The sequence below is a fragment of the Conger conger genome, chromosome 1, assembly GCF_963514075.1.
Source record: "Conger conger chromosome 1, fConCon1.1, whole genome shotgun sequence".
Taxonomy (NCBI): Eukaryota; Metazoa; Chordata; class Actinopteri; order Anguilliformes; family Congridae; genus Conger; species Conger conger.
The window spans coordinates 30,932,578-30,953,578 of NC_083760.1; the positions used below are offsets into that span (position 1 = coordinate 30,932,578).

At 44.2% G+C, this 21,001-nt stretch overlaps 1 protein-coding gene across 1 annotated transcript in view; it reads right to left on the reverse strand.

Moving 5' to 3' along the window:
• The window catches only part of dlgap2a (discs, large (Drosophila) homolog-associated protein 2a), a 78,527-nt gene that overhangs the window by 28,983 nt on the left and 28,543 nt on the right, over positions 1 to 21,001 (reverse strand). Inside the window, exon 5 of the mRNA XM_061243988.1 lies at positions 745 to 895. Within this exon, the coding sequence (XP_061099972.1) occupies positions 745 to 895 (151 nt within the window). The remainder of the gene's footprint in view (positions 1 to 744; positions 896 to 21,001) is intronic.

The following is a 21,001-nucleotide window of genomic DNA, read 5'->3' on the forward strand; positions in this document are numbered from 1 at the left end:
ATGGTCGGTGGTTCCAATCCCGGTGTAGCCACAATAACATCCGCACAGTCGTTGGACCCTTAACCCTGCATTGCTCCAGGGGAGGATTGTCTCCTGCTTAGTCTAATTAACTGTATGTTGCTCTGGAGAAGAGCGTCTGCTAAATGCCAATGATGATGATGATGACGAACACAGGTTTTACCCTGGCAGATTTTACCCCCTCTATGAATAGGGCCATACTGTAGCCTCCTCTCCCTCTCTACAAACAGCCACCCTGTAGTCCTCCCTCTACGCACAGAACCACCCTGTAGCCCTCCCTCTATACACAGAACCACCCTGTAGCCCTCCCTCTACACACAGAACCACCCTGTAGCGCTCCCTCTCTTCATAGGGCCACTTTTTAGCCGGTCTGTATATAATGCCACAGTAACCCCCTATCTCTCAACAGAGGGCAACACCAGACAAATATGTACTTGTTTTGAATTCAAATTGATCTTGTCTGGTGTGGTGCAATTGAGCCAACCAACAGGACCAGAAGGCAGGGTTAACACTTTTTTTGAGAGTATTTCAATCCGTTCCAATACACCAGGCAAACTCACTAAAGCTTAGAAAACGATTTGAATCCAAAACAATTACAGTATGTATTTGACCCAAGCCTGGGCAGCACTATGTCCCTCCCTCCTCCCTCTCTGCAGAGGGCTACATTATGACTCTCCCTCCTCGCTGTCTCTGTGCAGCAGAGGCTACGCATAAGGCCACACTCACCTGGCTGACACAGCTGGCCTGGCTGAGGGTGCTAACCGCTCGCATGTAGCTCTGGTTTCGGGACCGGAACTTGGGGGAGTTGCAGTTGACAGACGGGTCCAGAGTAACACTGGGGTGCAGGTCTCTAGCAGTCTGCAGGTGGGAGCTCTGACTGAACAGAAAATGAGGACCACAAGCATTAACCCCAAGAGTCATATTTTGTTCCTTCTGAAACGGCCTTCTGTCAGCCAGGCCCCATCGCAGTGACCCCCTGTACTCGAGAGTACAGCAAGCGTAACCTCTAATAGTCTGTCAAAGATCACAGAAGGACACAGTTCAAACAATGAAACTGTTGATTGCCCCTTCTGAAAGCCTGGCAGAGAACAGAATGCAATAAAACTTTGATTGAAAAATAAGCGCACAGCTCTCAGATGGCAGTAGAAACAGACTCCTGCACTCCACAACAAGACATTTGATCATTTACCCCCAGGGAAGAAAGGGCTTTTCCGAGAAGAAAATATCTGCACCGTTCAACAAGATTCTCAAAATGGCAATTCGATTTACCACCGAGCTGAGGCGTGCAATCAATGCCTGGTAATGACACATGATGCAAATAAGAGGCTAGTTAGCAAGCAACAAAGGGCACAAGCTGCATACACGTTCAATACTGAAACTACTCTTAAGAGAGGGCTTTCCGTGTGTGTGCAAAGTCACCTCTAAAATGCAGCAGGGATGTTGTGCCAGAATAATTAGATATAAGTGAACAATGTAAAAATATCACTGCCCATTATTATTTTTAAAACAATCATATTTGGAACAAAATGATAAACTGATATTCAGACAATATAGATGACAAATCCTGTACTTTTTTGCTGTTGTGTAACAAGACACCAGTGTACTTACTTGCAAAGACCTCTTCCAGCATTATAGTGTTTAACGACAACACAAGGGAAAACTTGATACGTGATTTATACTCCATTCCTTGCCTTGCTTGTTACACCCACATGAGAATCAACGTTATCAATAATAGAAGCTAGTTAAAATGAACATCAATATTTCATGCTTGTTGGACACCTTCTTTGAATAGGTATGGGCTTCTAAATTACTGGAATTCCTAAAATATACAAACTTTCCCTCCAAATAGGCATATGTGCAAGTAGAATTGGTCGCTGTCATTTAGTTGGTTGCTATTTAACACCAGAAATAACCAACCATTTAATGCCAGCACCAGTTTAATCCAGTTTTTTATTGGAACATTGGTGTTTGTCCTATTCTGTTCAAAGATAAATGACCATTTATGAAGTGAAAACCTTTCACCGCTACTAACTTCAAGTTAGTTAACTGTTGGCACGGTATCTCTTTGTCTGTTCCACAATTGCTCTAAGCAAATAATACCAGTTGACACTGTGATCTCAGCCAAACGAGATCCACAGGGCCAGTCCCCACAGGATACTGTAGTTTAAGGGTGCCCCAAAAAGTCTATTCCATAAAACCCCCTTAGGCTCATAGACACAAACCAGATCTTACTTTAACAGGATAAATGCGCCCTACAAATCAAAGTGTTATTAGGTCATTTAGATTTTGACTTAAGTCTCTAGGATTTGTCCAATTTCTATCTTGCTAGTCTAATCAGTACGTAAATAATGGAGCATAGACTAAATATTAAAATGATGTCAGAGGTTGCTGTCAACGATCCATTCATTATGTGTTTTGTCAATATTTTAATGTAAGTGAAGTGTCCATAATAAATGTGTCAAATGATTTGCCCTCTGGCAGTGGCCCATGCCTGGCTGGCTTGTTGCTGTATGGGAGGGATAAAGGTAAAACCTGTGTTTACCTTAGGTCTGCTGCGAAATTTGTAATGTAGCCTGACACATCTCCGTTCTTCTTCTCCACACGCCACAAGCTGCGAAGAAGACAGAAAAAACGGAGTGCCATGCATGGGCTGCAGAAACAGGGAAGAAATTACTGTAACACAAGGGTGTAAGTTGGAACAAGATATACTTGAAACATCTCATTCTAGTGAATAACAACATCCATCCATCCATCCATTATCTTAACCTGCTTATCCTAAACAGGGTCGCAGGCGAGCTGGAGCCTATCCCAGCATACATTGGGCGAAAGGCAGGAATACACCCTGGACAGGTCGCCAGTCCATCGCAGGGCACACACACCATTCACTCACACACTCATAATTTGAAATGTAAATGGTAGAATGCCACCTGGAAATCAAACATTTGTCCATAGTCTTGAAACTCATTCAACTTTACTGAACTTTACTTGCTCTTCACAAAATTCACAATTCACAATAACCAAAATCTGCCAAAAACAAAAATAAATATTTAGAACAAACATTGCTTGAATAAATTATTAATTAGGCATATAAAATGTAGTTTATACTGTATAATGGTTAATCATTTATGACATTTATATCATTTAAAAATAAATATTGTTTTTATACTTCATTGATTTATGAGATTAATGAAATGCCACTTTCACAAGTTTGAATGCACAATTCCAATTCCAATCATAATTTCAAATATACACTAGAAAGATGTGCTATGCCCACTTTTTCTATTCTTCTATATGAATATAGATAGTGTCATCTCTGCATATGTCTAGTGTGCATTCAGTACATCATTACATATTACACATGTGCACACAGGCACACACGCACAAGCACACACACACACACACACACAAAGACACACACACAAACAAATTACTGCCAATATTTTTCTGCCCTCTGCATCCTATTCTGCACTGATTGAGCTATTTCTGAAAATGTCATTATCAATTGTATTTGCTTACTAAATTAACTCTGTACTGTGGTCAGTGCTAAACTGTGTGATGATAGAAATCACAGTTTTTTGCTTCCATCTTCATTCCAGTCCTGCTGCAAAATGCTCCTATGAATTCTTTCAACAATGGCACAGAAACACAAAGCAAAGTGTTGACTTCAAGCTGTGGGGAGCCAAAGGAGTCGACACATTGCAAAGTCCTGCTGATAGTGTGGGAATTTATCAAACTAAAAGGGAGTGAACATTGAAAAAGGCGAGCAACGGTCTTGTAAAATCTTTCTTCTGGGTTATGACCAAGTCTAGAGAGCGACAGCATGCAGAATGTATGGCCCTTACAACATAATTACATTGAAAATGATCACCCAACTACCCCCCACCCCCGCTGATCCGGTATCAGGCCGCAAATGCGTTTTGTCAATAACATGCGGGCTTAATGAAAAGTGGCATTCGGTTTAATCTTGGATGAAGAGCAGCACAGATGCGCAGGGAAAGGCAGGATTCAAAGGATGCTGCATAACTTGGTTATACCTCAATAAAGCCCCCATGATCCATCATCTTTGAATAATAAGTTGACTGAACTACATTAAGAGGAAAAGAGGGTCGCAAACAGGAAGACAGCAAATGGATCTGTCTTCCTGGCGGATGGCCTTTACTCATTTGGCTGTATTCATGGCTCATTAATGTCTTCCTCTGGAAACACTTGGCATTTAATAAACAAAAATCCACCTGATGAGGCTGCCCTGGAGCGGGCTATCAGTAGTAAGTTTCCCTGTACGTCTTTTTGATTTTTTTTCCCAGTACTTTTTCCGGATCAATTCAATCTTATTAATTTCACAGTTTTATAGAGACAGTTTTTCAAAGAGACAAAACAGGAAATAGGAACATTTGGAAAGACTGAACCTGAACTCCCCAAAATGCATCAAATGAGGTAGAAAAAACTTCCCATTGGGAATGAAAAAATACTCAAACATGGTGAGAAAAAAACTCCCTCGTGGGAATACATCTCAGGGGGACCCCATTCCCCACTCGTCGACCCAGTAACAGTAGTTAAAGTAAAACTAAATGGTACTTCAAAGGTAATGGGGAAATTATCGGAGCAAATAATCGTAGTGGCTGGGCAGATGATAGCCTGATAGCCAGAGGTATTAAATTAGCTGGTAAAAAACAGTCCAATCAAAGATGTGTATAGCAATATACAGTTCAAAAGAGCAAGACGATACAGCTAGGCCTCGCAGTTGCATCGAGTCATGGGCTTGAACCAGGAGAGGGTTGGGGCTGTGTTATCTTTATCAAGATATTAATAAGGGTACTTATTACAGGTACTTTTGCAAACAGAATGTAGAGAGTTTGAACATGGGAGTCATTGCCCATGTAAAAACTAAGGAAAGAAGTTACTTTTCTTTAAGAAACCTGTTCGTACACAATTTCAAGGTCCGGCTCAAACAACATTTGTCCTTAAATAATAAACAAAAGTTACCTTTATAATTCAGCATTCAGCATTTTAATACATTTTGGTGGTTGCTGAAAAAAACTGCCTATGTTTACGAAGAAGGAAAAAAAGACACTTAAATAGGTAAACTTCTATGAATGGACTGTAAGAGCGAACCAACAGGCTTTATATGGATATCGGCTTTAAGCCAATTACAGACTGAGAAACAGCAACAGCAGGCCAATGGTATTCCTTGCCGTATTAAAGTTCATCATTCCATTGTTTCGGCCTTGGAATAATGTGAAATATTTATGTTTTCTGCAGCAGGGCAGCAAAGGCAATCAAGTTTGCTCTTACATTCATAGGAACAAGGTCACCTACACAGTTATGAATGGTCTATTTCATATACAGCTTGACTTGATTGGCTCGACATGGAATTGATATTGACAAAGCCCTCATGCAAAGGATGAGTTCAGGTTCCCATTGCTGAATAAAATCTGGGGATAGTGCAAGACTCCCAGCCAGCAGTAGACTTGCATATAAGGGAGTTCATTGAGGCTACAGTAGCATCTGAGCAAAGCAGTTGGAGCAACTACACAGCTAAACCTCTATTGAAGAGCAAGCCTGATAGTTAACAGAAATCAAGTGTGACCATTTTGTGAAAGAAGACAGTGGGGAGACAGGTAAAGAGGTCAGCAGATGGCCGCACTCAGTACATGAGCAGACTCATGGCTAGCTTTGCCAACACATTAGCTTGGAAGGGAGATACAGTCAGCTTGTACAGTCAGTTTGCCAGTAAAATTGTATTGCAAATTTCCCTTTGAAAAATCCATTTGATTTTATTTACAATAATTGTTCGGGGCACCAATAATAAATAAAAAATGAGATTACTAAATTTAAATAATTTACACATTTAAATAAAAATATATAGTTAGGTATATATAATTGGTCTGCTACTGTAGCCTATCGACTTAAGAGGTTTTACACATTGTGTGTTCATAGATGCTCTTCTGCATACCACTGTTGTAGTTTGTGGTAATTTACGTTACTGTCATCTTCCTGTCAGCTTTGACCAGTCTGGCCCTTCTCCACTGACCTCTCTCATAAACAAGCATTTTTGCCCCCAGAACTACTGCTCACTGGATGTTTTTTGTTTTTCACACAAACTCTAGAGATTTGCATGAAAATCCCAGGAGATCAGTAGTTTTTGAGATACTCAAACCACCCTGTCTGGCACCAATAATCATTCCACGGTCAAAATCACATTTCTTCCCCATTGTGACATTTGGTCTGAAAAACCACTGAACCTCTTGACCATGTATGCATTTAGTTGCATGCCACATGATTAAATATTTGCATTAACAAGCTGGTGTACAAGTCTACAAAATAAAGTGCTCACTGAGTGTAGATCATAATCCATGTTGTTTATTATATTCAGCCTTTTTTTATACATTGTTATTAAGGGTGCCAATAACTCTGGAACCCACTGTACATAGGCCACTATTTTGTTAGCTAGGAAGAGAGGTAAATGACATAGGTCAGCCACTGTAAGTGGTCCCCACAGTGTCGGGCCTGAAACAATGAAACCTGACAGCGTGACTGACGAGACAATATTAAACACCCATTGCACAACCACAGTCAGCAATACTAATGGGGTTACAGCAAGACCCATCTGTAAGTCATCAGTAAGCTGAGACCAAATGCACTTTAAGCTTGCGCACTCATTTTGCTGACACCGACCGCAACAGTACCATCTTAATTAATATAATTCGCAACTCGACTGAATTACAAAATGAGGCTAGCTGCGCACAGGCAGAACCTGGATAACGTTGTCTTGCAATGCAATCACTTAGCAGATGCTTCTATGTGACTTACACAAGCAGAGGGCAGCACGGCTATTCTCAGCATTATTAAAGTGTAGTATCACCTATAGTACATAGTGTCATCTATAGTAATTAAGTGCAAAGTTGAATAAAGCAATGGATAATGTTGTAAACAACAAGTAAATATAAATATACAGCAAAACTATTGTAATATTATTATCTGAGGAGAAAATCCAATAAAAAGATACCTAAACTGGGTCAGGAGAGCCATGGTGCTCAATTTATACTGGAAGATGAGTAGAGCTTCTTCTCCCCTGACTACAATGGGAAGCTCATTCCACCACCATGGGTCAAAACAGACAGGAGACAAGACTAGAAAGTCTAGGCACATGGGTGGGCGATTTAAAAGATTAAAGAATGGAGAGGATTGGCCACTGTGTATAGGGACTGATGGTCTTTTGAAGATATAACAGGTTGGTCTCTTTAGCTGGGCAAAAGGCTAGCAGAAAGGTTTTTAATTTGATGTGAGTCTATACTGGTATTCAGTGCAGGGAAATAAGAAGTGAAGTGAAATGACTGACCCAGGATAGGTTGTAGTTCAGGCTAGCCTAAATGAGCTGCAGAGGTTGGATGGCAGAGACAGGAGACCAGCAAGGAGGATGCTGCAGTAGTCTAGCCAGGAGATGACCAACACCCATACTGTTATGTTGAATAGGTGGTAAGTTCTGTCAATATACACTCAGTGAGCAATTTATTAGGTATTTATTAGCCATAGTTTTTAGAGTTATGATGTGTTGTGTGTTCAGAGATGCTCTTCTGCGTACCACTGTTGTAATGTGTGGTTATTTGCGTTACTGTCACCTTCCTGTCACCTTACTGCTTTGATCAGTCTGACCATTCTCCTCTGATGTCTCTCATTAGCAATGTGTTTCAGTCTGCAGAACTGCAGCTCACTGGATTTCTTTAGTTTTTTTGCACAATTCTTTGCAAACTCCAGAGAAAATCCCAGGGGATCAGCAGTTTCTGTCTTCCACCAACAATCATTCCACGGTCAAGTCACTTAGATCACATTGTTCCCCATTCTGATGGTTGATGTGAACATTAACTGAAGCACCTGACCCATATCTACATGATTGTATGCATTGCACTGCTGCCAAACAATTGGCTGATTAGATAATCGCATGAATAAGCAGGTGTAATCAAGTTCCTAATAAAGTGCTTTGTGAGAGTAAAGGAGGAATCTGAATTATTGTACCACTGTGAGGAACATCACAGAAGCGACAAGTAGCCAACCCCGAAAGGAGATCAGGTCTCCTCGCCTCCCTTAACAAAGGAAAAATAACAAAGCAAAACAACAAAAATTGTCCCGTTGGAAAGATGCAATCCAGCTGGAAACACTCTACCTTTACCAGAGCCACTATATGGCGAGCAGAGGGGCAAATCAAAGGCACAGTCAAGGTGAGCGAACATGGTTGAGCATGAGTGAGACACTGGAGCAAAGAGATCAAAAGGTCTATAGTTATCACTGTTGCCTTGCAAGAAGTAGGCTCTGGGTCCAAATCCCAGCTGGCTCTCAGCACAGTGTTTACATCTTCACGTGGGTTTACTCCAGGTACTCTGGTTTCCTCCCACAATCAAAGTTGTGTTGGCCCCCGGGCACTGCCCTGTGGCTCCCACCGCTCCAAAGTAACTAGGACGGGTCAAATGCTGAGGACAAATGACCCCATGGGGTTCAATAAAGTATATCTTAAAAAATAAAATACAACCTGCGTCAGTCAGTTGGTCAATGTGGCATGTTGTTGTCCTTCACAGTGTGCGTACACTGTACAGCCAATAGCTGGCATCTTGCCTAGCCCCAAATGTCACAATTTCTTCAGTTTTTCTTGGTACTCTAATTACTTTTCTCGCTTTATTGGGATCCTTTTCTCTGTAGACCTTGGTTAAAGGCCCACTATGTAATCTTTGTGGTTGTGGTTGTCACGTTTCAGGTCTGTCTTGCCATGTTTTATGTTTATTCATGTTGTCTTAGTCACGTAGTGTCTTATCATGTATTATGTTAGTCTAGGTTCGTCATGTTGTTTAGTTATGTTTCGTTACGATTTATTTTCTTGTCATGTCTAGTTATGTTTGGTACGATTATATTACCTTGTTATGTTGAGTGGTTATCGTCTTAGTTTCGCTTTGTGTTATGTTCTGATTTATGTTTATTGTTACGTTAACTGGTCGTTGGTTATGCATACACTTTTACATGTCTTTCCGCAAACCTTGCGTTCCGCCTTTTCTCTCTTTCTCTTTCTGTCATTCACTCCCTAATTGTTTCCATTTGTCTATTTACTAAAACTACTAACGCTAGATCAGGATTGGGTAGAAACTAACAAACTAATCATGTATTCATGTTACCTTACGTTTCTCGTGCATGTCATTTACTAATTTACTAATGCTAGGGCAGGATAGGTTTATTACTAACGATTACTAATCACCTTGTTAAACTTGTCATCCATCACACCTGTTTTCCATTTCCTTGCTACGCTCTAACTAATTGTCTACACCTGTCTACACCTGCATATATATCCCAGTCGCGCAACTGTTCACTGCGAAATTGTCTGCCTCTGTTTACCACACAACTCTTGAGCATTATTTACTGTTTTGATTACACGTTACGATCAAAGCCTGTTCCTGACCATTGATTATTGATTTCTGTTTTGTGACCATCGTTTGTTTTTGACCACGTCCTCGCCTTTTGTACTTCTGCTTCGCTGATTGTTTCATGGTTTCGACTCCCGCTTCGCCCACGACTACGCCTCTGCCTGCCGTCCGCCTGTTCATCTGCCCCGCTGACAGCTCTCCTGCTACCGGACCTCCCTGCACGTCTACCGACTACGAGCTTGCCTCTTCCCTCGGCACCGTGCTTCTTGTTTGTTTACTATTTGTTTGGCTGGATCTACGTGTATGGACTTTTCTTGTTTTGACTACGCTCCTGGGATTCGTCCCGAATAAAGCCCTGAGGGGTCTTTATATAACTATTGTTATTCCAGTCGTGCATTTTGGGTCCAACCCCCACGCACCCATCTCAGAACAATTTCGCCACAATGGACCCTGCTGACTCTACTGCTATGTTCCACGCCCTCCAGGAACAAGGAGCCATCGTCCGGCAGCATTCACAAGGAATCTCCGAACTTCACCTGGAGATTCGTGAACTGTGTACGGAGATGAAGAGGCTCGCCGTCGCAGTCCTGCCACAACCACGGGAGGAGCCTTCCCACCCACCCACATCCCCAGCGCTCAACCCTACGGGAACCTGCCACTTCCGAGAGCCCCAACAACCCCCTCCGGAGTGGTTTGGTGGAGAACCTGAGAGGTGCAAGGCTTTCCTACTACAATGCGACTTCATGTTCAAGCAACAGCCCCAGACCTACAACAGTGATGACCGTCGGATTGGCTACGTGATGGGGCTACTCAAGGGGAGGGCGTTGGACTGGGCTACGGCGGTGTTGTCCGGGGATTCATTCCCTCCTCTTTACCCAGTCTTCGCCGATGAGATTCGGAAGGTCTTCCAACACGCATCCAGCGACTAGGAGCCATCCCAGAGACTGATTGCTCTGCGCCAGGGACGGAAGACCGCGGCAGACTACTCCATTGACTTCCGCACCCTCGCGGCGGCTACTAGCTGGAACGATGCGGCGTTGGCGGATCTCTTCCTGGCCAGCCTGAGGGAGACGCTCCAGGATGAGTTGGCGCGACTGGACCCCATCACCCAGTTCGACCAGCTCGTACGCACCACGATCCGCCTGGACAACCGTGCCAGACAACGTCGGTCGGAGAGACCGATCCTTCCTGGCAACCATTACCCCAGGCAGGGGCCAAGTCCTCGACTGGAGGAGCAGCAGTCTGAGGGATCCGAACCCATGGACCTGTCCCGGGCCGGTACGAGGATCTCTACCGAGGAACGAGCACGCCGCAGAACCACCGGTTCGTGCTTCTACTGTGGGAGGCCGGGTCACACCCAGGCTTGGTGCTCCTTCAAGACCAGGAGACCTGTGGAAGTAAGAGCTGTTGTAGAACCTGCACAGCTAGACCAATGAGGGAATAGCTGGAGGTGAAGGGACGACGTGTTCTTTCCTGGCTGTTTAGAAGTGAATGAAAAAAATTTGAATTATCAAACTCCGCACACGAACAGAGCACAATTATGTTTAGGAATATACTGGGTCTGTTGCCACGGGTCGGATATGGATTGACCTGCCCCATATCCCGCTTACAACTGGCCTGAAACAGATCAGTAATATTCCTAATATTCTCCGTTCGTAAACGGGGCCGTTTTGAAAGCTTAGTGGTTACTCTCGTTCCACTCGTTCATCTGACTCCATTTTAAGATATACAATTTATAAATTTGGGTTTGGAATTTACGCGAACCTCGGGAGTGATTACACTCGACTCGTACCTGCGCCACTATTACTCAATATATGTTCTCGCGATTTAACATTATTGCTGAATATCTCAGTTCGGTGTAGAACTCAGAGGCTGAGGGTCCAGTCAACACAATACATGCAACACTGTCATGATAGTTGCGAGCCCAGGTCGGCGCAGCATTAACTGGGCTCCTTAGAGCTAATTCGACAGGAACCGGCGCATTAACGCCCATGGGTTCCCTTCGCGTCCAATCACAAGAGCCATGCCTAACCGACCCTTTACGTTGGCAGAAACTTGCTGGCCTCACAGCTTAGAACTATTACATGGGTACCAAGCTCTCAGTTCGGTGTAGAACTCAGAGGCTGAGGGTCCAGTCAACACAATACATGCAACACAGTCATGATAGTTGTGAGCCCAGGTCGGCGTAGCATTAACTGGGCTCCTTAGAGATAAATTCGACAGGAACCGGCGCATTAACGCCCATGGGTTCCCTTCACGTCAAACCACAAGAGCCGTGCATAGCCGACCCTTTACGTTGGCAGAAACTTGCTGGCCTCACAGCTTAGAACTATCACCTGTACCACGGGACTGCCGATCGGTCAGTCCTTGGTCCCCATTGTCCCCCTCAATATTCAGTTGTAATTTAGGCTGAAAAGGTACAAGATGAATTAGAGTCATGGAGATCACGCAAGTTACAAACAAAATAATTTATTTCCAGACGGGTAGGCAGTTAGCGTAGAATAAAACAGTCAATTACAGTCAATAGACAAATTAAAGATAAATAGAATAGAGTGAAATCTTACCCAGCCTGCTTTTGCTACACACATATACAAAGTATGCACAGTGTGGGAAATCGAGTGCGATCTTCCCGATACTTACATACACGTACAATATGCTGTGTGGGAAGTCGAATACGATCTTCCACTGCTACACATACATACATACATACATACCCAAGACATGTTGTGTGGGAAGTCGAATACGATCTTCCCAGATTGGTCTGTCTCCCTTGCTTTTATGCCAAATCATACGTTTGAAACCAGGCGGCAGTGCCATAAATCAACCTGGAGGGGTGGTCAAATCTGGAATTTAGACCCCCACCGTTGGGGGTTGTTGAGTAGGGAAAATGAGATGATTACCAGGAGAGGACGTGTAGGTTTTCCCTTGAGTTATTGAAACTATGGTTTATTAAAATCCATTTGGTATGAAATGTATCTCATCTGATTCCTTGACTTTACTGGATCACATCCATACCAAACAGATTATCCTAATGTTTTGTTATGGTGCAGTTATCATGAAACCTCCCTCCTGTGTATCCATTTTACATGTAATTCATGTTATTACTACAATGGGCATATTGCAAGGATCACATGGGCAGTGTTTACAATATTGTACCGGGTCTACTGACCGTCTAAACAACAGTTTTGAGGTTTTCATCCAAGAGAGTAGTCCCTGGGGTAATGACAGCAGTGCCCAAAGGAGGGCACTGTGGTACTGCCCGGAGTCTTTCCCCCTGGAAGTGACCAGGTGTGGGGTCATAAGATGTTAGGCACATTCTTTTCCCGGGAGTTTTAATGGCCCACATGGCCTAATTGCCCGGGAACCACTCATCCACCCACCATATATCTCTCCTTTATCCTCAAAAGGTACTACAAACAGTATTGTCCTTTGTCCCTTTTGACACACACCAGAACCCCCACCTCACAAATGGCAGAGTCAACCCCCAGCTCACAGGCTCTTCACAGATGGCAGCCCTTCCTGACCTTAACCACTATGCTACAGGCCGCCCTATCATATCTATGAATGCTGTAGTTGGGAGTTTTCATGATAACTGCATTATGCTGTAAATATGTCTTTGTGCCTCTCATGGTAATATACCTTTTGGATAAACCTGATTTGGGTGAATGAAAGGAAAGGAGACATCCCAGACTGTTTGGTTTCTTCTCCTTATCTCCGAAATCCAGGCCTTAGTTCTTGACCATAAAAGTGAGTCACCCATCTATAATTTACAGCCAGGCCCACCCGGCAGGGGGCTACAACACATGGCTTCTACAGAGACAGCTTTTGCCCAGTTTCTCCTCGGCTCCTGAATGGTTGTGATATCAAAGGTAGACTGTTACAAAAACTAGACCATTACACCAGTCGCACTGAACCAATCAGAATAACCCCAAACATCACTATATTCTGACCTGGGATTATCATGAAACATCTTTATACCCTCTCCAGTACTCCTGTACTCAAATCCTGTAGGAATGTGAGAAAAGGGGGGCCCCCAGGGCCTAAGAAGGTGCCTCTAAGAATCCTTCTCTAGCTCTCCCCCACAGGCATGTGTGCCAACGGTGGGGGCTAACAATATATGCTCCAGGAGGGGGAAGTCAGCAAGCTGACCAGCGCATGAGACCAAATGTTCCTTATGACTGGCTTACACTGTCGACAGACATGAGGGGTCTGACAGAGACAACCATCGTCCCACGCTCACGACTCTGTTAATTCTGCCCGACAGAACAACCCGGATTAACGCGTTGGTGGATTCTGGAGCGGACGCCAATCTCATTGACGAAGTGTTGGTGTCTGAACTGAACATCCCCACCCTCCCTCTACCCCACCCTGAGAACGCGCGGTCGCTGGATGGAAGGACTTTCTGTCGCATGACGCACATCACTATTCCCTTACAACTGATCATTTCTGGGAACCATCGGGAGATGATCCAGTTCCGCGTCATCCAGTCCCCTAATGACCAACTCATTTTGGGATTATCCTGGCTCCAGAAACACAACCCCACGATCAACTGGAGTTCTAACCAAGTGCAAGCATGGGATCCTAAGTGCCATCTGTCCTGCTTGCGTACCACCCCACCACCAGCAGAGGGAGTGCCAGCTCTACCACAGACACCCAAACCCTCCCTGGAGAGGGTCCCCACTCCTTACCATGACCTGGGCACAGTGTTCTCCAAGACACAAGCTCAGTCATTGCCGCCTCATCGACCCTACGACTGCGCCATGGAGCTCCTTCCCGGTTCGTCACTTCCCTCAAGTCGCCTATACAATGTCTCCAGACCAGAAAGGGAGGCCATGGAGAAATACATCCGTGACTGCCTGGCTAACGGACTAATTCGCCCATCTTCCTCTCCCGTCGGTGCGGGATTTTTCTTTGTTCAGAAGAAGGATGGCTCCCTAAGCCCGTGCATCGACTACAGGGAGCTGAACAACATCACGGTGAGGAACAAGTATCCTCTGCCCTTGATGGACTCCGCGTTCCACCCTCTTCACGAGGCCACCATCTTCACCAAATTGGATCTCCGCAACGCTTACCACCTGGTCTGTATCCGATGAATGGAAGACCGCCTTCAACACTTGTCTCGGACACTTTGAATACCTGGTCATGCCATTCGGCCTCACCAATGCTCCTGCTGTCTTCCAGGCCCTGGTGAATGATGTTCTTCGGGACTTGTTGGATCGCCATGTGTTCGTCTACCTGGATGACATCTTGATCTACTCCACCAATGCCAAGGATCATGAGTACCACGTCAGGCAAGTTCTACAGAGACTCCTTGAGAACAGATTATTCGTCAAGGCGGAGAAGTGCGTCTTCCACTCTGACACAGTTGAGTTCCTGGGGTTTATCCTTGAGAGGGGACGGATCAGGGCGGATCCCAAGAAGATTCTGGCAGTTACCGACTGGCCCACACCCACCTCACGTAAGCAGCTCCAACGCTTCTTGGGATTTGCCAACTTCTACCGAAGGTTCATCAGATCCTATAGTCAAGTGGTCTCCCCTCTAACCAAGCTCACGTCCCCTGCGGTGCCATTCCGGTGGAGCCCCGAAGCTGAGACGGCCTTCACCAAGGTCAAGAGACAGTTCTCTTCCGCTCCCATCCTGGTACACCCCGACCCTACCCGCCAGTTTGTGGTCGAGACGGATGCTTCCGACACAGGGGTGGGAGCAGTGCTCTCAGTTGGCGGCCGCTGACAACCGACTACACCCCTGCGCCTTCTTCTCCAAGAAGCTGTCCCCTGCAGAGAGGAACTATGACGTTGGAAACCGAGAGCTGCTGGCAGTCAAACTGGCGCTGGAGGAGTGGAGGCATTAGTTGGAGGGGGCCGAGAAGCCGTTCATCGTTTGGACCGACCACAAGAACCTGGCATACCTCCAGACAGCCAAGAGGCTGAACTCTCGACAGGCTAGATGGGCGCTGTTCTTCGGGAGGTTCAACTTTTCCCTGACCTACCGCCCGGGTTCGAAGAACGTTAAGCCCGACGCCCTGTCCTGTCAATTCAACACCTGTTCTGAGCGTGAGGTTCCCGAGAACATCCTTCCTGCCTCCTGCACTATCGGATCTGTCATGTGGAAGATCGAGGCGGTGATCCAGAGGGCTCTACGGGAGGATCCCGATCCCAGGTCCAACCCCGGATTACGCCTATACGTTCCCTCGGCCGCTCGGACACAGGTGCTGCAATGGGCCCATTCATCCCTCCTTTCCTGCCATCCCGGCTTTACCCGCACCTTGGCGGTGCTGAAGCGGAGATTCTGGTGGAGTGCCATGATCCCCGACACCAGACAATTCATCTTCGTGACCGGACTTCCCCTTTCCGAGGGTAACACCACCATCCTGACGGTGGTGGACCGATTCAGCAAAGCGGCACACTTCATCCCCCTGGCTGGATTGCCCACCGCCCAAGAGACCGCGGATGTTCTGGTGAGGGAAGTTTTCCGCATCCACGGACTTCCCTCGGACATTGTTTCAGACCGCGGTCCTCAATTCATCTCTCAAGTCTGGAAGGCGTTCTGCGTGGCCCTCGGGGCCACAGCTAGCCTCTCTTCGGGCTACCACCCTCAGTCCACTGGCCAAACTGAGAGGGCCAATCAGGACCTGGGGGGCGCTCTACGCTGCGTATCGGCCAAGAATCCTGCCGCATGGAGCAAGATGCTCACCTGGGTGGAGTACGCACACAACACCTTACCCTGCGCCGCCGCCGGGAAATCTCCATTTGAGGTCTCCCTGGGCTACCAACCTCCACTGTTCCCTGACCAAGAAGCCGAGATCGCTGTTCCCTCCCTCACCATCCACATGAAACGGTGCGCCAAAGTTTGGAGGGATGCCAAGGCCGCGCTGCTAAGCACGGCAGACCGTAATCGGCGTTTTGCTGATCGCCACCGCACTCCAGCTCCGGCCTACAAACCAGGTGACTCCGTCTGGCTGTCCACTAAGGACATTCCCCTCAAAGCCACTTCCCACAAACTGCAACCCCGCTTTATTGGTCCCTTTAAGATCCACAGAATCATCAATCCTTCCTCTGTAAAATTGTCACTCCCTGCTTCCCTTAAGATTCACCCCACATTCCATGTCTCTTGTATTAAGCCTGTATCCTCTCACCCTATATGTCCCCCGGATCCCCCACCACCTCCCCCCCGCATTATTGACAACCACCCTGCATTCACTGTTAAGAAACTCTTGAACATTCGTAAGAGGGGCCGTGGGGTTCAATACTTGGTTGACTGGGAGGGCTATGGCCCTGAGGAGCGTTCCTGGGTCGCTCCCAGTCTCATTCTGGACAAATCGCTCATCAGAGACTTCCATCGTGACCACCCTGATAAATTCCAAGGACCGCCAGGAGTTGGTCGTTAAGGGGGGGGTCCTGTCACGTTTCAGGTCTGTCTTGCCATGTTTTATGTTTATTCATGTTGTCTTAGTCACGTAGTGTCTTATCATGTATTATGTTAGTCTAGGTTCGTCATGTTGTTTAGTTATGTTTCGTTACGATTTATTTTCTTGTCATGTCTAGTTATGTTTGGTACGATTATATTACCTTGTTATGTTGAGTGGTTATCGTCTTAGTTTCGTTTTGTGTTATGTTTTGATTTATGTTTATTGTTACGTTAACTGGTCGTTGGTTATGCATACACTTTTACATGTCTTTCCGCAAACCTTGCGTTCCGCCTTTTCTCTCTTTCTCTTTCTGTCATTCACTCCCTAATTGTTTCCATTTGTCTATTTACTAAAACTACTAACGCTAGATCAGGATTGGGTAGAAACTAACAAACTAATCATGTATTCATGTTACCTTACGTTTCTCGTGCATGTCATTTACTAATTTACTAATGCTAGGGCAGGATAGGTTTATTACTAACGATTACTAATCACCTTGTTAAACTTGTCATCCATCACACCTGTTTTCCATTTCCTTGCTACGCTCTAACTAATTGTCTACACCTGTCTACACCTGCATTTATATCCCAGTCGCGCAACTGTTCACTGTGAAATTGTCTGCCTCTGTTTACCATACAACTCTTGAGCATTATTTACTGTTTTGATTACACGTTACGATCAAAGCCTGTTCCCGACCATTGATTATTGATTTCTGTTTTGTGACCATCGTTTGTTTTTGACCACGTCCTCGCCTACCGTTTTTGTACTTCTGCTTCGCTGATTGTTTCATGGTTTCGACTCCCGCTTCGCCCACGACTACGCCTCTGCCTGCCGTCCGCCTGTTCATCTGCCCCGCTGACAGCTCTCCTGCTACCGGACCTCCCTGCACGTCTACCGACTACGAGCTTGCCTCTTCCCTCGGCACCGTGCTTCTTGTTTGTTCACTATTTGTTTGGCTGGATCTACGTGTATGGACTTTGCTTGTTTTGACTACGCTCCTGGGATTCGTCCCGAATAAAGCCCTGAGGGGTCTTTATATAACTATTGTTTCTGAGTCGTGCATTTTGGGTCCAACCCCCACGCACCCGTCTCAGTGGTTGAATCTTTGTGCTTACAACGAGAAAAAAGTTGAATCTATGCAGGTACAATAGAATATCATTATTCAAAATCTAATGGTAAAGATCCTTGTAAAAATCACTTCAAAAGGAAAAAAGAAATATTTAAAATGAGTGTTGGTCTTCATCCTCCGCATTTCATTTTTATTCCTTTTTTTTGAGTCCTTGCTCAGCTGATCATAATGGAAACAAACTTATAACTTACTCCTGGGCTGTCGAAAGATTTCGGAAAACAATTGCTAGCATTTTGCCAAATAAACCATGCTTAACTTCCTCAGATGTATTTGACATTGCTACAGTAGGCTTATGCAAACAGCAACAATGACAAAGGCTCAGTGTCATAGAGTTTAGTTGGTTAAGCAAAGTTGTTGGCCAACGCTAATGCAAGACCTTAAACACTACAAGTACCATGATGCACCGAGGTACTTAGATGCCATCCACATCATTTTCGCCATTAGAAAAAGCAGTTCAAAAACTTGCATAATCTCAGCCATCAACAGATCAACTGCCTAATGCAAGTAGTAACACTAAAACCTGTTAACATATTTAACATAAATACAACCTCAGCTTGTTAACATCCAATAATATTGACCATTCTTCTTTACAAGATGCCACCTAATATATATCGATAAGAAAGAAATAGGGGAGTGTAAATCCTGCATTGGAATATTTTGATATGGGTGTGAAAAAGAGCAGCTATCTGCACTTGAGATACAGGGGATGTGGTCAGTGACAGTTTCTCTACTTTACAGCACTTTCATTTCTACATTTGACACCATTTTATCCCAAAGCCACTGCTATAAAATAGCACTGAGCACACTTGGGGATATTAAATTACTACAAGAAGGCGGAGTGAAAATGTACCCAGTCCCATGCCACCCACCCCTCAGTATGGAACGGTCTCACTGCCAATGAGAACTGTTTTCAAGCTGAATTAAATGAGGAGGGAGAAGCAGAGAGAGCCCTGGAGGTAAGAATACAGTTACATGCCTCTGTGTGAAAGGATATTGATTGGAGGGGGACAGAAAATCGACGTACATTTTATCTAAATACACGTCCACTGGTACACGATGCCGTCAAATGCCGTAAAATCTTGTTTTCCAGGAAGTGAAAATACACAAGTATTAGAATTTAATAAATTATTATATACTTCAAGACATGCTTGTATGGTTATGAAAAATTGACTAAATTGAGGGAAAAGTGAATTTTGATTTCAGCATGTATCTAAGGGCTTATTAATTTCAATATTAGTTAATTCAAGATTAGTAAATAATTAATCCTACTAATTTACTATTTGTGAGTGGTTCATGAAGATTTTCATTTTCATGAAGATTCAATTGATGTAGTACATCATTGATACTGTAAACCACAGTTCTACTTAGCTAGCTAGCGAGCAAACAATACTTAACTTATTGTTTAATTTTTAATGAGTATATAATTAATTCTCCTCCTCTACCTTCAAAGTACCAAACATGTCAGAGTAGCAGAGGAGCTTCATAGCTCTGGGTCAATACATTGTGCTCCTACTTTGCTTAATTCCCTGGCTAACTTTTTGGTGGAAGGCCAAGGTTGGCAGTTTGGAAGTGCCCAGAAATTGGCACTGGAATTACACCTCACACAGGAGAATATACATTTTTCTGTGTCAGATTGTATGACCAAAGACTTGGTAATGTTTTTGTCTATGCTCACTGTTTCTGCACTGTGAACAACCATGGTTTTAATACACAAGCAATGTGTATTAAAGCAGAAGTACAGTAGTACTCATTTTAAGGATGTAGAGCAGATAGTAAGATGGCTAGTACGTGATCACAAGTTTTAACTCTGCTACCATTCAGCTACCCTGACGGTTGTATCTTCTGTTCACAATGGAGCATAGACCCACAAACTGGAGTGTTATAAAATCCTAACATTTTCAAATAAAGTAACCACAAACAACTGTAAGACTCAATAAAATGCAACAAGCATTTCAAAAACAGTTTCTTTGTGTAATTTAATTGTAGTTGTCAACAGGATGAAATAGCTGTTTACCGAGCAACTACAATTATGGCTGAATTTGTCAAAAGCTTCTGCTTTCTATGGCTTGTTGTTTTTTTGGGGTTTTTTTCTGGAAAAGGCCAGTACAGAATAACAACAGGAACCAGAGTTCATCGCCCTCAGCTCAAGGGTAATAGCACATTAGAGTTTCACATGGAAACAAAATCACATCACAACTAGGAAAGGCAGGATCACAGGAACACAGCTGCACTCTGCTGTAAAGTGGCAATTAACCCCTTTGGTAAGTTTATTTTTACTGTTTATAAATGATAAAAAAGGACAAGGGCCCTATGCAAAGGTTTGGGAACCCTTTTGTATTATTCTTTGATGATGATTACTAAGGCCCAGACCCAGGCGATTTACTGGTGAGGCCTTCAATAAGTCAGGCGAGTGCAATTTCAAGGTTTTACTTTTTTTTTATCCAACGGTTAAAATACAGACAGTTCATATTTGTATGACACTGAAAGGAAAACAGTTCAACATCGTGAAACTTTTAAGTTCCAAAATAAATAGCACAACGGATCACAATCACTATTGATGTTATAGGACAAGTGTTTTTCTATAATGCTACATAGGTATATTAGTATTCCTATAATTTCTAAAGTTGCCATGAAAATGTATTAATGATTCTCACTTACTCCAAAATTAATTATAAGTTTATAGCTATTTAGCTAGCTAGGTCTGCCATGTGCAGGTGAAATGGCTCAATGGGTAGCTACCCAGTTGGAATTAAATATCAAGGAAGCAGCCAGTAGCTGTAGTCAGATCACACAGTCAGATGGTAGGCTACCCTGCTTTCTCCCACATCTTTTACATTAAATTATTATTTTTATTTCTTGTGCCATTCTTCTGCATAATACCTCCGATGTGTGCCAAGTGTATCGGCTACACTAGCAACCAGCGCTAAGGTAAACTATTATTGAAACTATTTGGGTACTTATTTACAAAAATATAACTTCCCTCCTGGAAGAGACGAGTCTTAATATGGTTTATGGCGTTAGCTAGCTTGTTACTACCACACT